Genomic DNA, 17110 nt, shown 5'->3' on the forward strand with positions numbered 1-17110 from the left:
GTGTGAACTCCACATTGATAAATATACTGAACATGTATGATTAAAAATTGTAGTGATTTCTCTTGTAGGAGCCCTTAACCCGTGTAAACCTACCCCGTAAACACATGGAGGAATGAGCTTTTACCTACACGCCAAGGCATTTAAACCCTTTCAGGTTATTCTTTTATTCATTTCCTACAGTTTTAGTGTGCTTGAACAAGCCTGCAATTGCAATACATGCAGCATATATATTTCTCACACTTTACAGGTTTACAAGCCTGTGAATGCTAATAGAACTTGAAAAATAAGTTTAAAATTGCAAGATCAAAACGCCAAATGCAGGTCTCAATGTAACTGAAAATGTACAGAAATCTGTAACTAGGACCAAGAAGCTTTCACCACCTTTTAACCATAATAATTTGTAGCTGCCTTAACAACAATGGAAACAAGTTATTCTTGCGAAGAAACGGCTTTATTATCTGTTTTACATGTTAGACAGAGCATTGAGAAGATTGAGATACAGACAGAAGACAACCAGCAATGAATCGGACTACTTTCACAGTATCGCTATTGACTCCAGTATTTGTGCCATGGCAAATACTGGGTAACTAGAACCATAGAGTCATAGAGATGTCTCGGTTCACGAGATGAAGTTCGGTTCAATCAAATTGGCAATCCTTGATAACCCTTATGAACCTTTGCCGGGATGCTTACAGAATCAAGCAGTCAACTTAGCCTCTCAAATTGTGGTCATATTACTATAATTCTCTTCCATGGATCACTCACTTCCAACTTGCTGTGTATCTTCTTCTGAACGCATGTTTTCTGAAGAGGTAACACTGATGTGTACTTCAACTGCTTCCTGATGTGAATATGACTAGTCTAAATTAGTAATACTGCAGATAGTTTGTATGAACAAATGATGCAAATGTTTACTTAAGCTTCAAAGCATATATCGAATATACCTTTGCTGCATTGTCATGAGACTGAGGCTGATCTGTCCTATTGAACTCATGATTAGCAGCAATATCACTGTTTTCCATCCCCAACATGGAAGTTTTTGTCTGACCTTCGTTCAAGTCCTGACGAGATAAATCACCATTCATAGGTCCAACGTTGGAGGAATCTCGGGTGGAGGACAAAGAATGGAAATTTTCACCCTTTTCTTCAACAATGGTACATCCTACCGCGCCAGCCCCATTTTCCCTGCCAAGTAAATTGACTTCTCTCTCTTGCACCTCATCTGCTGTTTGCCTTGGTTTAGCTCCCTCTTCAGCTCGTTTCTTCTCTTCCTCTCTTTGTTTTCTTCTCCTTGCCTCTTGCTCCTTTAGCTGTTTAAATCTGAGAGATATCAACAGAATTGGACTATAAATGACTATGGCTTTTTCAATAAACAAATTACATAGTGAAAACTCCTAACCTTTCACCAGGACGAGGCCCTTCGGAAGTCAGCTTCTCTACTTGTCCCGCAATACTTTTGGTTGAGTTTAATTCAGGCGGAGACTCCTGAAGCTGCTGTTGTTCTTGCTCAATGATATCAGTACTTAACTGCTTCACAGGATTCTTTGCGCCCCCTAATTTCTGAAGCCATACTTGTTGTGCAGTGCTCAGTATGTTATTTGTGAGCCTGCAAAAACATCAAGGTAAAATGAAGAAGATATAAGCATAATGAAAATGAAAATTGGAAACAAAGAAATATTCTGAAAAAGTCCCAAACCGGAAGGTAAAATTCTCAGAAAATAAGGGGAAAAAAGGTGTTACATATGCTCACCAATAGAGGCTTAGACCAGAGGGAACTGAAAGAGCAAAATAACCAATCATCAAAGGAAGGATCTTCGTTAATGCTTGAGAATTTTTCATGCTTGGATCATTACTCTGAAAGTAGCACAATATGTTAAATTATGTATAGAAAACAAGTACCAGTGGTAAGGCTACCCCCACCAAGACGTTGGTCCTGGGTTCAATCCCATGTAGGGGTGGGGATTTGGGTCCATTTGCCCTATGGGCCTAATGTAAAAAAAAAAGAACCAGCAACAATTTTTTTTAACATTACAAAGGTGGAGAACTCAAAATATCAACCAAAACTAACAACCAAAAAATGTGCAATCAACCCAATGGCAGAACTGAATTTTGGTAGTTGAACGAAGTCCGTGTCTAATAAGGTTAGTAAAGTTTCCTGGTGCCAATTAAAATATTTTTGAAGTCCTATTAGGATTAAAATTTGACATGTCTATGATGCATGAGTGGTCTTGTTATTGACACAGCTCGACTGTTCAATAACATTTCACCTTTTTTTCTTTATATTATCTATTACTCAGATGGACTCCAAAACTCTCTGGAACAGTGTTGAACGGAAATCTATGCCTTGACACGACTGACCTGAGATGATTGCATGATTTGGACAGAGATGTATTGTGCGGCAACCAGCAGCACTGGCAAGACTAGGTATGCCGAAGTATCAGACCATCCGAGTGGTGGATGACCATCCTGCATAAAAATTCGAGTAACCCAGAGTTCCTATATTCAAGATAAATAGCAACCAAACTTGGGAAAAAAAGAATCAAAGAATTAATATTAGACAATGTGAAAGATGAATATAGTCTCCATAATGCAACAAAATTGATATCTTAGGCAAAAACAACTATACCCTACCCTCCACCAATGCATTTCATACAGAGTTTACTTCCCATTGGAAATTTAGAACACACACGCAAAGATAGAGAATAGCAAAGTACAAATCATTTTGTGTGACTTCAATAGCAAAAACTTCTCATGCAGTCCTGACGCAAACAACAAGATTTCAGATAAAGATCTATAGCTTTTACAGTATCTGACTTTAGTTTTGACACAAATAGGGGAGTTTGGAATTCACATTAAGGCACTCAAAAGGGTCAGAGGAACAAGGGAACAAATTCAATTTTTAAATAAGCCACGTACAACAAATGGGAAAAGCCAAGAAATGCCACTGCCACTTTGACGTGAAGCAATTGTGGTTGGACCAGCCAGGGAGGGTATCCAAAAAAAGCCTTCTGTGAGAAGCCCCTAAGTAGTCAAAGGCATACAATTACAATGTGAGATAATTACTCAAATAAATAAAACAAAAGGGAAATTAAATGAGACAATGTGAATAAGTTGTTAATAACAAACTGAAGTAAAGAACAAGAGAAAAGGGAGCACACTACCTCATCAGCTACATTTGATAGGGCTCTATATAGACCAATCCATACAGGTATTGTGGCAAGTGTAGGCAGGCATCCTGTTAGAAACAAACTAATGATGTAAAAGTAATATTATTTTATCAACTGAAATGAAGAAAAGAGCCACATGAGATGGAGAATAAAACAAAGAGAAAAACTATGGGAACTAAATCCATGAGGACCATGACAAGGTAGAACTACAGCCAAAAATTATCATACGAGTGAAAAAGGCATCATAGCTGGTGCCATAAGAACCACAAAGATCCCAAATGGCTCACTAAGTACTTTCAGATTATCATAAGTCCAAACTCCATCCCATTGTACTCAAGCCAGGTACAAATACCAAAACTCTTTTTTTGAGCCTCTCATGGAAATATTCTCAATTTAATTGAATAACAAAAAAAAAACGGTGGACAGGGGTCGGGGCATTGAAGGAAAAGTATAGGCAAAAGTCCTTTAAAAAGGGTTGACATTTTCAATGAAAATCTTCACGTGTAAACACATAAATGCAAACTAGTTGTTAACGATTCGCAATGAGGAAGAAAGAAAACCACAAATGAACCTACAAAAAACTTAATCTAGAATCTAAAAATTTCAATGACTAATACATAATAAGTAGCAGAAGACCAGTAAACAAAAGTCAGTTGGAAAATATATACCAGCAAAGGGATTTATGCCAGCTAGTTTATACAATCGAGCAGTTTCAAGTTGAATTTTCTCCTGCAGGAAATAACATCATTAACATCAGTTCATTTATAGGACAGAATTTGTTGTGAGTGAGCTTAGTGCCTTAGTCTACTACATGTAGAAGATATTGTAACTGGATGGCACCCCCATGGTGCCCTTATTAATTCCATTTATTCTGTACACATTCAAAAGAGAAAGGTATATTTCACATTTTGCAAAAACAATTAAAGAAACCAGTATCCGTGCTAATATCCTTTTTACAGCAAGATTAACCTAATCACTATTCCAAAGAAACTAAATCAAATTATACCTATTTCTGCATTCAATATTCTGTACAACCTATTTGGCAACTGGAGTTATAACACATAAAAACTGATAGAAATAGAAATTTCACCTGATCTCCAGCATACCGTTGCTGGATAGCCTTCACTTGAGGCTGAAAGGACCGCATAGCCATTGCAGATTCTACCTGTGCAGGTTTAAATCCCATATCACTAACACTACAACATTAACTCCAATAGTGTTCCCAATGGAATATTCCAACCCAGAAAACTGATTAAGTCAATATTCCAACATTCAAAACACACACCCAAAAGCATTTACGAAGCAAGAAATCAAAATTAACGAATAAACGTTGAAAAAAAAAGGACCTGTTTCTTGGTCAAAGGAAATGTGGCAGCCTTTACTAGAACAGTGAGCAGAATTATAGCAAACCCATAAGCATACGGGACATGTAAGGTAGAAAGCCCACCCTTTAACACCTGAAATTGGACACAGAACCAGAAAATCCAATCAATAACTCAACTTGTACAACTCCACAAAACGACGACAAAAAATAAATTTCATAGTCACAATAAAACAAGCACCTTCAGAACACTCTCCATGTAATTGGTAATACCAGAGAACCAATCAGTATTCTGTTTGGAGGTAGCATTAACCGTATCCGTCGTAGAAACAGCTGCATCAGCAATCGTATAAAGGATGCTCTCAGCTCTACCAAACAACTCCTTAATCACAACCTCAGCTCCATCCGGGTCGGGTAGCATACCCGGCATGAACCCAGAACGCGTCACATGGAGCGACCCACGAAGAGACGGCCTGTGGTCGGAGAATCCAGAAAACTGGGTCCGGTGAAGGAGAGGGTACGAGGTTCCTGTCCGGTTCGGTGAAGGGGAGAGTACGAGGTTCGGTTGTAATGATAGAAAAGTGAACATTTTTGTTCAGTTAATTGAAAACCCAATAATTTTCAGGAGCCGAAGAGTTGCTTCCCGAGTTCTGGGAATTACTGATGTCGAAGGGCTGTGATAGATGAGGAGGAGGAGGAAGAAGTGGAACTCATTTTAATAAATAAATTAAAATATCTTGCTTTCTTTCTTATGTCAGGGTTGGTATTTTGCAAGTCAAAGAAGAAAGAAGCAGAGACATTAGGATCAAATGAGGCCCAGAAAAATAATTGGGCTTGGACTAAGTTCTTTTGGACTCTGTTCAGCTAGCCCACAAAAAAGCCCATTTTTTAGGTATACACTTGTAGAAGCTTTTACAGTTTTACAGGCAGTGAAAAAGGTGCTTTGATTTGGCATTACAGTATGCAATGAATCTTTTTGTAGACTATGCCTTTGAGTAGAAAAAAATTGAAAGAAATGTCTATGTGATATTAAGTATGTGATAACATTTTGTTGACTGAGATAGTGAACTCGAATGCCTAACTCTTAATGTAAGTGGGAGGTCCTGAGTTTAAGTCTCATGAGTGTTTTCATTATCACAATTTACGAGATGAACCTCTTACTCAAGTCTCAACTAATCCATGAAAATTGCAAGATATCTCATGTAACCCAAAATTTACCAACCAGATATTCGATGAGCATCTGGGTGAGTTTCATGTTCCAAAAAGAAGTGATGTTAACTATGTCATATGGAGAGGGATATTCCGGCTTAATTGGAATTAGTCCATGAGAGGAATCACAAATGTGTGATGGCTAACCATGGTGTCAAGTTAAAAAAGCAAGTGATAAGAGAGACTCCAAGTGGGGTATGGAATTTGAGGTTCATATCTCACCACTTCCACTCTCTGGATAAGAGAAGAATCCAGTGAACAAATTTCCATTGGACCAAATATTTCCTGAGTTGTCTTTAATCCACTCTCCAATTCCTTCTAGCACAACAGATCCTGAACCCCCAGCAGAAGAAAAAATAAACTAAAAATCATCAATGGCAGCAACTATGGCTACAACAATGGCAATCCTGCACGCAAAGTGTTCGACGATTTGCTCTTCCAAAAACAGCAACCCCACCAAGATATTTTCAAAACCCACTTCCCTTCTCTCCCTTCAAAACATCCCAAAAGGTCTAACCATCTCAAAACCAACTGATCAGCTCCAATCATCATCTTCCCTCGCTGGAGCTGCAATTGCTGGAGCAATATTTTCCAGCTTGAGCTCATGTGATGCGGCCTTTGCAGCCCAACAAATCGCTGAGATTGCCGAAGGAGACAACCGTGGGATTGCTCTGTTGCTCCCAATTATTCCCGCAATTGCGTGGGTCCTGTTCAACATTCTGCAACCAGCACTGAACCAGATCAACCGCATGAGAACCACAAAGGGGCTTATAATTGGGCTTGGACTTGGTGGTTTGGTTGGTCTGATGGGGACACCAGATGCATCTGCTAGTGAGATTGCTATGATTGCTGATGTTGCTGCCACCAGTGACAACAGAGGTCAGCTGCTGCTGTTTGTTGTTGCACCTGCGATTCTGTGGGTTCTGTATAACATTCTACAACCTGCTTTGAACCAGATCAACAGGATGAGGTCTGAGTGATTTGGGTTTGGTTGTGATAGTACAAATTAAGTTACTTTGTAATTGAACAAAATCACCCTTTATGATAATGAAGTTTCTACTCTCTTTCGCTCTTTTTTGGTCTATGTTGTTGTATCTATTCTGAAGAATAAAATCCCACATTGATCTGGCATAAACCATTAAACAAGAGACCAGTAGGGCAGCTAGGGATATTAAGTAAGTTTCACCAGTCCATCTAGTGTGACTTCCTCTTTTGAGGAGTTCCATGCCAGTTCTCAACTTTGAGAGTAAAATTGATGTATCCACGGTGAACTAGAGGCCTGGAGCCCAAAGAAGATAGTGTCTTTTGTGAGCTTAGTATGTTCGTTATGCCACTGATATTTTGAAGACACGTTTTTGGACTTAAGTAACAATGGTGATAGCCCACGAAAAACAAGTTTTGGCGGCCCGTGGTAAATATACTACGCAGAGATGGATTGGATCCTACTGAAGTATTCATGAAATCGCCATTTAGTAAACATCGGGTATGATAAATTCCAAAGAACAGAGTCGGAATTTGTTATTATTTTAATGCTGTAAAACAGGTTCTCACAAACACGTAGATAATAGAGTAATATTAACACTGCAATCGAAACAGATGGAAGACAATAAGAAAAACACGAAGGAATTACGTGGTTTGGCAAGAGTGTTTACGTCCACGGAGTTTACAGTTGTTTTCAATATGAGAATTACAGTGGTGTACAATTGCGTTAGGGTTTCTACTTTTTATAGCAATCTACCCGGGTTCTCAAAATACAATTATACCCCTATAATAAAAATACCAACTCACATCAACTGTACCATACCGTGAGGCTATGCCCCCGATCCCTACAACCATATCATATCATGGTGTAGCACTAGTCCCACAATCGGTGCACCATTTTAGTCCTCCTTTTTTTGGAAAAACGATAAATGTGTAGTATTTAGAATGATGAATTCAATGATATATATTTATTTGAAACAAAAATCAAATTCATCGGGATTGAAAATTGAATACAGGGAATGGGGATAAATGTGTAGTATTTAGAATGACGAATCCAAAGATATATCTTTATTTGAAACAAAAATCAAATTCATTGGGATTGAAAATTGAATACACAGGGGGAGACTCAAACTCGAGACCTTTATGATCACACACATGAGTATCATCTGAGCTACTCATGGTTCTCCCAAACAAATAGAAATTATATTTAAAAATTAATTTTATCGCATGATCGATAACACAAATAGAGTTTTGGTAATAAGCTATTGGGCTAAAGCCCATGGGCCTAGCTACACGAGCCTACTTGACATGTAAATCCAGTGGGCCAAGCTTATCGCTGCCCCTCCTGCGGATACCAATGGAGAGACGCCAACCATCTAGAATGGGCTCAGGAACTAATTGGGCCAAGAAAGACTGGACCGCATGAGCCCAGTAAGGAATGCACCGTGGTTCGTAGCCCACTCGAGACATTGCGGCCCTTGCGTACTCTTCTGGGCTTGGCACAAACAAAGACGGGCCCTCAATGAATGCCACGTTGGATGCCATCTTTGTTGCCACGTATAGTGGTACCTGAAAAGCAATTACTTTCATGAAAGAGCAGCTACACATTTTATTAGGTTAAAATATACATTTGGTCCCTTAATTATACCTTTAATTTCATTTTTTTCCTTAAACTTTTTTTACTCTTAAAATCGTCACTCAACTATTCAAAGGTACCTCGTTCGTCCCTCAAATGATTTTCGCATCAGAAAAATCATACTTGACATCCCAGTTAGCGTAATTTTTACACCTGTCATCCCACTTGGCTTAAATTTTATAACTGTCATCTCACAAAATCTCCAAAATACCTAACTCTTCAAAATCCCCAAACTATTTTATTCTATAGTTTAAGCACTAAAAGTGCTAGACATTAATAGTTTATGAATAATATCGTTCCCATTTGTCAAAGTTTGTCAAATAAGATTACTCCACTATGTCAAATAGATGTCACGTTTGATTTTTCCATCTACTCTTCTATTTGAAGGATGAAATAGATACCTTTCAATATTTGAAGGATGAAATTAAGAGAAAAAAAGTTTAAGAACAAAAGTGAAACTAGAGCTAATTGAGGGACTGAATATTATATTTTGTTATTTTATTATCATCTAGGTAGTATAAAATTAATAATAAAAATTATAGTACCTGACACTGCACATCAATCCCATAATGCTTGTACTCCATGTACAGACTCCTTGATAGTTGATCAATGTAACTGCACCAAAGTCAACCCAATTGATACTTGTTAATGCATTTAATAGTTATATTATATTATATATATAGAAAATTATCCGATATGGAAGCCCCTAAATTTTGAAATTTATGGGTTTCTTATCTCAACTGTCAGACCCGACGACCCCGTTCGAGTTGTACATGAGTCATCGAATTTCAACGACTATTTCAAAATCAAAAACTAGTTGAGGAAGGTGCGTTTCATCGAGAAGAGTTGAATGGTATTGTGATTGGTTGGAGAGGATGTCGAAGTTGGTCGAATCAAAAACAAGAAAAGATGGCGGTGTCGTGGCTTGAAGCTCAGTTTCTGTCTAATTTTCATTGTGATTCAGGCCGTGTTTGGTCGGAAAATATTTGTGACAGTCGAGAGCTTCGTTTCTGTAAGTCAACAGTCCGAAACAGTAGTCGGACGATCTTTGGTGTCGAGGATGCCGACAATGACTTCTTTATTTTTTTTAACTTTCATCTTAGTTATTGGTCAAATCCAACGGCTGAGATGCGACCCGTCCGTATAGGAGAAGCCCTCTTGTATATATATATATTGTCCTCCACATGAACTCTATCTTGAACAATTGTTTGTCAAAGGAAGAAAAAAAAAGAAGAAGAAGAAGAAGGAAGACCATTTAAAGAGTTCACCAACTTGGAGTACACTAGAGGCCACCCCAACCCATGAAAAAGCATGAAAAATGGATGGATCTAGCTTTTACGGGGGACCTTATGTTTCATGGCATTTGGAGTAACAAATATTTAATGTAGGTTACCTATTATTTTTTCTTTCTATATTGGGATACATAGTAAATACTACAATCAATGTAGCATGGGTTACCTATACATACATAATTATATTAGTATATAATTAAGAAAAATATAAAAGCTAATGAATATTCAACAAAAATTAATTCTTCTTAATTTTCACTTTCTAATCATATATTATTCAATTGCACAAATTCAAATAAACAAAATTAAATAGACTAATCTAGCATCTATGCATATTAAATTTAAATAAACAAAATTAAATTGCACATAACAAATAAACATGTGACACACACATATATATGGAAAACTTAAGACACAATTAATTAACAAAAAATGATAACGATTTGAGAAGTTGGTATCCCAGTCATCAGAGCTATTGGATTGGACACACGTGTTTCAAGTGAATTCGTGAGTTCCACATGTCCCACATAATGCACATAAAATTATGTGCGTACAACTCAGTAGCTGGGATAATTGTGATACCAACTGTTGGAATATCTATTTTAATCGATTAATTAATATGCACTTACGCTTTTGTGGCAGCATAGATGGTGAAGAGAGGATGTGAAGGAACAACAATGGCAGCACCAGAGCCAATACTAACAATGGCACCTCTGTTTCTCTTGATCATCCCTGGCAAAACAGCTCTAATAACACCAGTCATCCCTTCCAAATTAACCCTAACAATCTCCTTCCACACCTTCTCCTCCAATTCATCAAAGTAATTCGCTTTCGGGTACGTAATCCCAACATTATTAATCAAAACACCCACATCAACCCCCTTCACAACCTCCTCAATAACTCCAAAACCTTCATTACTTGCAAAATCAAACACAACAATCTTGGTTTTGATGTTTGGGAAACTTGATTGGATATCACTTGAGACTGCATTGAGCTTGATGGGGTCTCTACTGACTAGGACCAAGTTTAGGCCATGGAGGGCTAGTTGGTGTGCAAAGGCCTTGCCTATGCCGTCTGTGGGTCCGGTGACCAGGGCCCATGGGCCGTAGCTCGTGAGGTCTTTGTGGGATCTGAAGAAGGTTGCGTAGAGCCATTGGAGGAGGTAGAAGGTTTGTTTGAGGAGGAAGAGGAGACCAAGGCATGAAGGAAGAAGAAGAAGAAGCCATGAAGGTTGTGTTGAGAGGTGGTGGGTGCATGTGGATTGCATTTTCTTTTGGTTTCTTGTTGTGCTCTCTACGTTAGTGTTGGAATCCATTATGGGGTTTTAAAGTAAGTTGAAATCTTAAATGTTGTGATAGTTGGTTGGGGGATGACTACTTTTGGGAAATTTTTACTCATCACATTAAATTAATGAGAAGATTGTCCATCCAATTATGTAAATATTGAAGAACTTGAAAGAGATGAGAAGAACAAAGTAGGGAGAAGAAAAAGAAAATGAGAGAGGTATGACTCAATCCGCTTGAGATATTGTCTGTTAAGACCCGCAAGACTTTGTCATTTCAAATGCGCCTCGAGAGTTTTGAGGGTTAGTTAGGCCCATTTCAACAACTTGAGGTATTGTCCCTAGGTTTTATTAAGAATGTCGTTGAGATTTTGTGCGCTTTTATGGCGTCTCAAGTGTTATGATGTTGGGCCAAATTTATAAACCAGATCATTTGACTTTCACCAAGCGACGTGGAACTTTTGTAGTCATAACACCCATTCGCAGTTGTGGGTTTGGTGAATTTAAAGCCCAACAAATGGACTGTATATGTTACGATTGTGCCTCTCACCGTGTGGGTGAACTATTTATAGGGCCCAACAGGCGACCCAAATGGGTTGAAGATTGAATGGCTTCGATGCCATGTTATACATTGAAGAATTTGAGAGATATGAGAATAAAAAAGTAGGGAGAAGAAGAATAAGTACGGGGAAGAAGAAGAATATAAGAGAGATATTTGGCCAAATCTACCTGAGGTATTGCATGTGTTGGGCCTCAGGCCCGCACGATTTTGTTCTGTAAAAAAACCCCTCAAATGTTTTGAGGGTTAGCTTGCCCATTTGAGCAACTTGAAAGGAGTAGTTGAATCAAATTGGAACATTGCAGCCTATAATGAAGGAAGGAGTAGTGCCCAAAACCATCCATAAATAGGTCAATGGAGCATAATCAAGGCTATTACAACATCTGACTTCAAATCCTCAGGTTTTGGACATTAGTCCTATCCAAGTAAACTGCATAGATGAATGTCCACCTCTGCTCTCCTACAACCAAGGAGGTTCATACATGAAAAATAATCTCAAAATAGACCCAAAACACAAGTATAAATACTGAATGAATTTCCGGGTCTTACACAACAAAAACAAATCAGCAATCCTTCTCTTTGAAAACCCATAGAAAATATGAATTCTAAGCACTTCATCAATGGCCTTCAAGTAGCATTCTTGGTCCTCTTCCTCTCCTCATCATTCTCTTCTGCTCACTTGAAATTACAACCCCCTCCTATGCCACAACCCACCCCAAATCCGCAAACTTCCATAGTAGAACCTATCCCAAATCTTCCTGAACGTTCAAATGCACAGACACATGATATTCCTCAACCTTCAATACCACAACATACTACAAATCCACAACCTACAAAACATGATATTCCTCAACCTTCAATACCACAACAGACTACAAATCCACAACAGACAACACATGATATTCCTCAACCTTCAATACCAAAACATACTATAAATTCACAACCTTCGACACCACAAGCTTCCCCGTCAGGCGATGCTTTGGATTCTTCAATCAGTTACCAAGGAACTTTCAAGAAGGTATATGCATTTGGAGACTCGTATACTGATACGGGAAATGCTAAGTTGCTGGGAGGTCTCAAGTCCTTTGTTACTGATTTGATTTCAAAGTTTGCTTCACTTGCTGATCCTAACGGGGGGAAGAATTTGCCCGGTTCACGGCTCTGCAATGGAAAATTAGTCATTGATTTCCTCTGTGACTCTCTTGGCTTACCAACCCCTCCAGCATACAAAGACACATCTGCAAACTTCTCTAAGGGAGTCAACTTTGCAATTTCTGGATCAACTGGTCTTTCTGGCGATTTCTTTGCTGCTCACAAGATCGCTCACGCGCTCATGTGGAAGGCGATCCCTGAGACTTTCAAGACTCAGCTTGATTGGTTTACTAAGCACCTCGCGGAGGTTGAATGTAAGGGATTAAGTGATGTTGACTGCAAAGGTTCAATGAACAACTCTCTCTTCTGGGTTGGTGAGATGGGTGGCAATGACTATTCTCGCACATTAGGCTCCTCCATTTCCATTCCATGGCTTACAGAAATGAACATTGGCCATGTCTTCAACCTTGTAAAGGTAATGCGACAACCAGAAAAACATCCTCTTTGTTTTTATGGTGTTGTATCTCCCCAACAAGTGGTATCAACGTAAAAAATTACTAATTTAAAATTTCTCTTTTCCTGCGACAGACATTGATAGAAAGGGGAGCCAAGTACCTTGTGGTTCAGGGGCTGCCACCAGCTGGGTGCTGCCCATTGCAGTTGGCTCTGTCTAAATTCCACGACCGCGATGGTATGGGATGTGCATCCCTTGCCAATGGATTGATAAAAGCTCACAACAAGCTCCTCCAGAAGAAGTTGGAAATACTGAGGAAACTATTCCCTCATTGTGTCATTTCATATGTTGATTACAGCAGTGCCTACAAAAATGTCCTGTCAAACCACAAGCAGTACAATTTCCAAGAGCCCTTCAAGGCCTGCTGCGGAGCTGGAGGTGGACCACTCAACTTTGACTTGCATCGTCTTTGTGGATCCGTCGGCACGTCAACCTGCAAGCACCCTAATCAGTTCATTAACTGGGATGGTGTGCATCTCACAGAGGCCATGCATAAAGTTCTTTCAGATCTCTTCTTCCACAAACCAGGTTTCTGTCAACCACCGTTTCTTCAGCTGATCAAGCACAAAAAAGGGTTGCTGATATAGGCGACAGATGATATATATTCTTCTATATATGGCCCCGAACGGATGCATTCAGAGAGCCAGATAAATATTTCTTAGATGCAGTGTACACTTTCTTTTCCCTTTTTCTATTCATGTAATTGACTTCATGAAAGATGAGTCAAAGTAGGTGTGGATTGAATTGTTTGCAGCAAAAGGAAGACAATGCAAACATAGCTTCAATCTTGTGTGCCAATTAATAATAAAGCATAGAGAAGTGACACTAGATTGTGTTACTCCATTGTAATATCTCATGGGAGGACAATAATAGTATTACCTGCATATGTTTCCCTTCTGATTTTCATTTTTCTTCTTTGGGAGTGAAGAACAATGGCTACACTGTTACTGGCTTTCTTAACCGCAGAAACTGATCTGGGTAGCTGGTTTGAGTGAAACTGACACCAATGTATGACTGAACCTGCACTCAAGCTTGTCAACAGTTGTAATTCAACAATTTATCAGCAAATTCACTGTATTATCACACTTATATTGTATAATCCAATCACACTTCAGATGTTTCGCATGCAATTCTCAACAAGTTCATGAATCAAACATTGGAGCCAATTCCAGAGATGAACACTTTTCATTATCAATTCTGCGAATTTCTTGCACTTCGTACAACCATCAATTCAATATCAAAGAGAATTCTGCATACTAGTCCTTATTTACATTTGAAGGCTGGAATGTTCTAAGTTCTAACTGTACACTTCACTTTTGATTCAGTAAATCATATCAAGTATTCATAATCCACAAAGAAAAGGGCATCTGGGTAATCTTTTGGCAGGCTGTTGATATAGAGGTAGAAACGCAACAAATCCTCCTTGGAGACTGTTTTCGTATCAACTACATCGCCATTGCAAGTGAGAACCCATAAATCTTCTGAATTAACTCTCTTTAAGCTGCCACGACAGAAAGGGCATGACTCCGACTTTATGTTCCTGAATTGGGAATGAAACTCTATGAGCATAAGCATAAAAACAATGATAACATCTAGCCTTTTCAGTGGAGAAAAATAATACGGATTTTACAGGGATCAAATAAATTAGTTACCAATTGCGATAGCATTTGATGCACATTGCATGACAGCAATTAGGTAAGACAATTTTGGAGCAAGGTTCCAAACAAATCCCACATTCATCTTCTCTCTCCCAATCAATATCTACAATCCTGTTATTTCTTTCTACTATCTTTTTATTGAAGCTATTGGTGCCAGGATGACCTTCCTCCAAATCATCCGACTCCCCCAAGTTGCCATGGAGACGTTGAAGAGAGGGTAATATAATACCTGAAATACAGTTTTTGACAGAAATGCACAAGTTAATAGCAAATGACACAAGCCAAATCACATATTAACTGTATGTGTTTGATGGAGAGCATATGCATACCATAAAATTCCTTCATTGTTGCTTTCCTTCCACAAGTTGATAATTTTGGCCGATCATCACTATAAACCTGTATTAAATACCAGAGCAATCAATTATATATCACAAGATATGTGAACTCTAATTCATCAAGCAATAATCAATCACCAAAACAAGAACCATCACCTTGTACACAAGTATGTGGAAGAGGTTTAGGTATCTGGGGAGTAGACAAATGCAGGAACAATCCATCCATTGTAATAAAAACAAATATAGCGCAGCTAAGTGATTATAAACCAATTTCATCTCAAGACGCGCACCACCCTTCCCCTTCGGAATGGCAGCAGCCCTGTAAAAAATTCATTTGACAAAATATACCACTTTAGCCAACCCGTAAAAATAACCAATGCATCTATCTCCACAATTCTGTCTACTCTCTCAAACAGTCTATAAAAGAACAAATCATTATCTCCCAATTCTACAAAATATCAACAACACACAGGCATAACGACTGAAAGCACTTCCAATGCCTCCCTTATTGCATCAACACAGGTTCAAGTTTCAAATTCATTTCAACTATTTAATAGCTAAGCAGACATATAAAAATCCCTCCTTCGAGGGCACACCTGCGCACCCAAGAACCGAAAAAAATAATAAATATGCAAGGATGGATAAGACACAAAATTTCCAAGTTGGGCGATTTTGCGTAACAGCCTAAATAAATTCCCAAATTCATATTGAACATAGAAATTAATACGAAAATTTAAAACTGATGACGAAAAAAATGATCAATATCCAACCCACAAAAGAAAAGGGACAACCCATTTCAGGAAATCATTAAACAAAGCAAACCCAACTGAAAATAGAATCAAAAGAGCAGAAATAAAGATATTGGAGTAACACTCACAGGGAATTAGCATGCTGTATATCGGCCTCCAAGACCTTCAAGGAGTCCTGGTAGGAACTCTTTGCTAGCTGATAATACATCATCTCCATCCTATCCTTCTCCGATTACAACAGAATAATAAAACAAAGCAAAAAAACTTTAAAAGCCCAACTGGGTTGCTTCTTCTCTATAAGAGCTTTCAAGTTTCAACCTAACCCACCAAACACCCAAAAAGGGTCAAATAGTGGACTCGTCTAAAGAGAGGAATAGAACGGTTTCAGAGCATCCCCACCCCACCCATTTAATTATTTCTTTTGTTCTTATCTTAATCCTTATTCTTGTTGGTCTCCACATAAATTATTACTTTTTTTTTTTGAAAAGGTCAGGGACCACATATATATATATTCATCAACTCATCGGCTGAGTGAAAGAACATGAGACCAAACTTGGCACTCGGGCCACCAATAGGTGGAATGAAACAAGCCTAAAAAGGTAGACTATATCAACATACTATAATCAAAATTGCTAGAGAAAGAAAACTATAATAACCGTCTAAGTCAGTACTTATGGTGACCATGTTGCTGCCAACTCTCCCAAGAATTTTTATCTGAATTAACAACTTGCATGACTGAACTTGGAGCCTCCTCTATCCATACTCTTGCTTCGTGAAACTGGAAGGAAATCTTGGCTAGTGCATGTGCAGAAGCATTAGCTTCACGACGCACAAGAGACACCGACCATCCAGAAAAATTCAGTAGCAATCTTCGAATTTCCAGGATAACTGAACGCCAACTTGTAAGGTTGAGCTCCTCACCTTTAATTGCAGCAACTATAACTGAGGAATCTCCCTCTAAGATAATATGTCTGAATCCTAGCTCTAAGGAAAGCTGAACTGCATAGAGTGCAGCCATGGCTTCCGCTAAAGTAGGATCAATCAAACTCCTCCTCACCATTGTACTACATCATCTTTATGTTTATTTTTTTAAGAAAAAACTCTCTTTATATCAGGAACATTTTAGGTACACTAACTACATAATTGTTTACGGTGGGCAGTTGGGTTTTTGATACAAAGATATTCCTTAAATTAGGGTCAAATCCCTATTTAATATTTGGTGATTGCAGACAAATTCAACATAGACAGGTTCAGAGATTCAAAATATTATGTGGGTTCCATGCTAATGCATAAATTTGGTAAAAGATGTGAATAATTC

General features: G+C 38.4%; 5 protein-coding genes across 5 annotated transcripts; 2 read left to right on the forward strand and 3 right to left on the reverse strand.

Moving 5' to 3' along the window:
- Positions 1-295: 295 nt before the first annotated feature.
- LOC120006867 (ALBINO3-like protein 1, chloroplastic) lies at positions 296-5187 on the reverse strand. Its single transcript, XM_038856982.1, has 11 exons — positions 4730-5187; positions 4514-4624; positions 4258-4332; positions 3836-3896; positions 3162-3235; positions 2917-3021; positions 2359-2466; positions 1751-1854; positions 1400-1606; positions 945-1320; positions 296-841 (listed from the first exon to the last, which is right to left on the reverse strand). Exons 1-11 carry the CDS (start codon positions 5075-5077, stop codon positions 758-760), a joined length of 1653 nt encoding a protein of 550 aa, XP_038712910.1. The 5' UTR covers positions 5078-5187; the 3' UTR covers positions 296-757.
- Positions 5188-5881: 694 nt separating this feature from the next.
- LOC120007123 (photosystem II core complex proteins psbY, chloroplastic-like) lies at positions 5882-6770 on the forward strand. Its single transcript, XM_038857309.1, has one exon. It carries the CDS (start codon positions 6072-6074, stop codon positions 6675-6677), a length of 606 nt encoding a protein of 201 aa, XP_038713237.1. The 5' UTR covers positions 5882-6071; the 3' UTR covers positions 6678-6770.
- Positions 6771-7814: 1044 nt separating this feature from the next.
- Positions 7815-10881, reverse strand: LOC120008094 (very-long-chain 3-oxoacyl-CoA reductase-like protein At1g24470). Its single transcript, XM_038858608.1, has 3 exons — positions 10233-10881; positions 8860-8929; positions 7815-8247 (listed from the first exon to the last, which is right to left on the reverse strand). The coding sequence occupies exons 1-3, from the start codon at positions 10868-10870 to the stop codon at positions 7978-7980; spliced, it is 978 nt and encodes a 325-aa protein (XP_038714536.1). The 5' UTR covers positions 10871-10881; the 3' UTR covers positions 7815-7977.
- A 1161-nt stretch (positions 10882-12042) lies between these two features.
- Positions 12043-13637, forward strand: LOC120007993 (GDSL esterase/lipase At3g48460-like). The gene is made up of 2 exons (XM_038858494.1): positions 12043-13011; positions 13125-13637. The coding sequence occupies exons 1-2, from the start codon at positions 12043-12045 to the stop codon at positions 13635-13637; spliced, it is 1482 nt and encodes a 493-aa protein (XP_038714422.1).
- Positions 13638-14195: 558 nt separating this feature from the next.
- LOC120008069 (E3 ubiquitin-protein ligase AIRP2-like) lies at positions 14196-16177 on the reverse strand. Its single transcript, XM_038858579.1, has 5 exons — positions 15921-16177; positions 15200-15362; positions 15038-15104; positions 14703-14937; positions 14196-14590 (listed from the first exon to the last, which is right to left on the reverse strand). The coding sequence occupies exons 1-5, from the start codon at positions 16007-16009 to the stop codon at positions 14380-14382; spliced, it is 765 nt and encodes a 254-aa protein (XP_038714507.1). The 5' UTR covers positions 16010-16177; the 3' UTR covers positions 14196-14379.
- Positions 16178-17110: the final 933 nt, after the last annotated feature.

Source organism: Tripterygium wilfordii, chromosome 10, assembly GCF_013401445.1.
Source record: "Tripterygium wilfordii isolate XIE 37 chromosome 10, ASM1340144v1, whole genome shotgun sequence".
NCBI lineage: Eukaryota > Viridiplantae > Streptophyta > Magnoliopsida > Celastrales > Celastraceae > Tripterygium > Tripterygium wilfordii.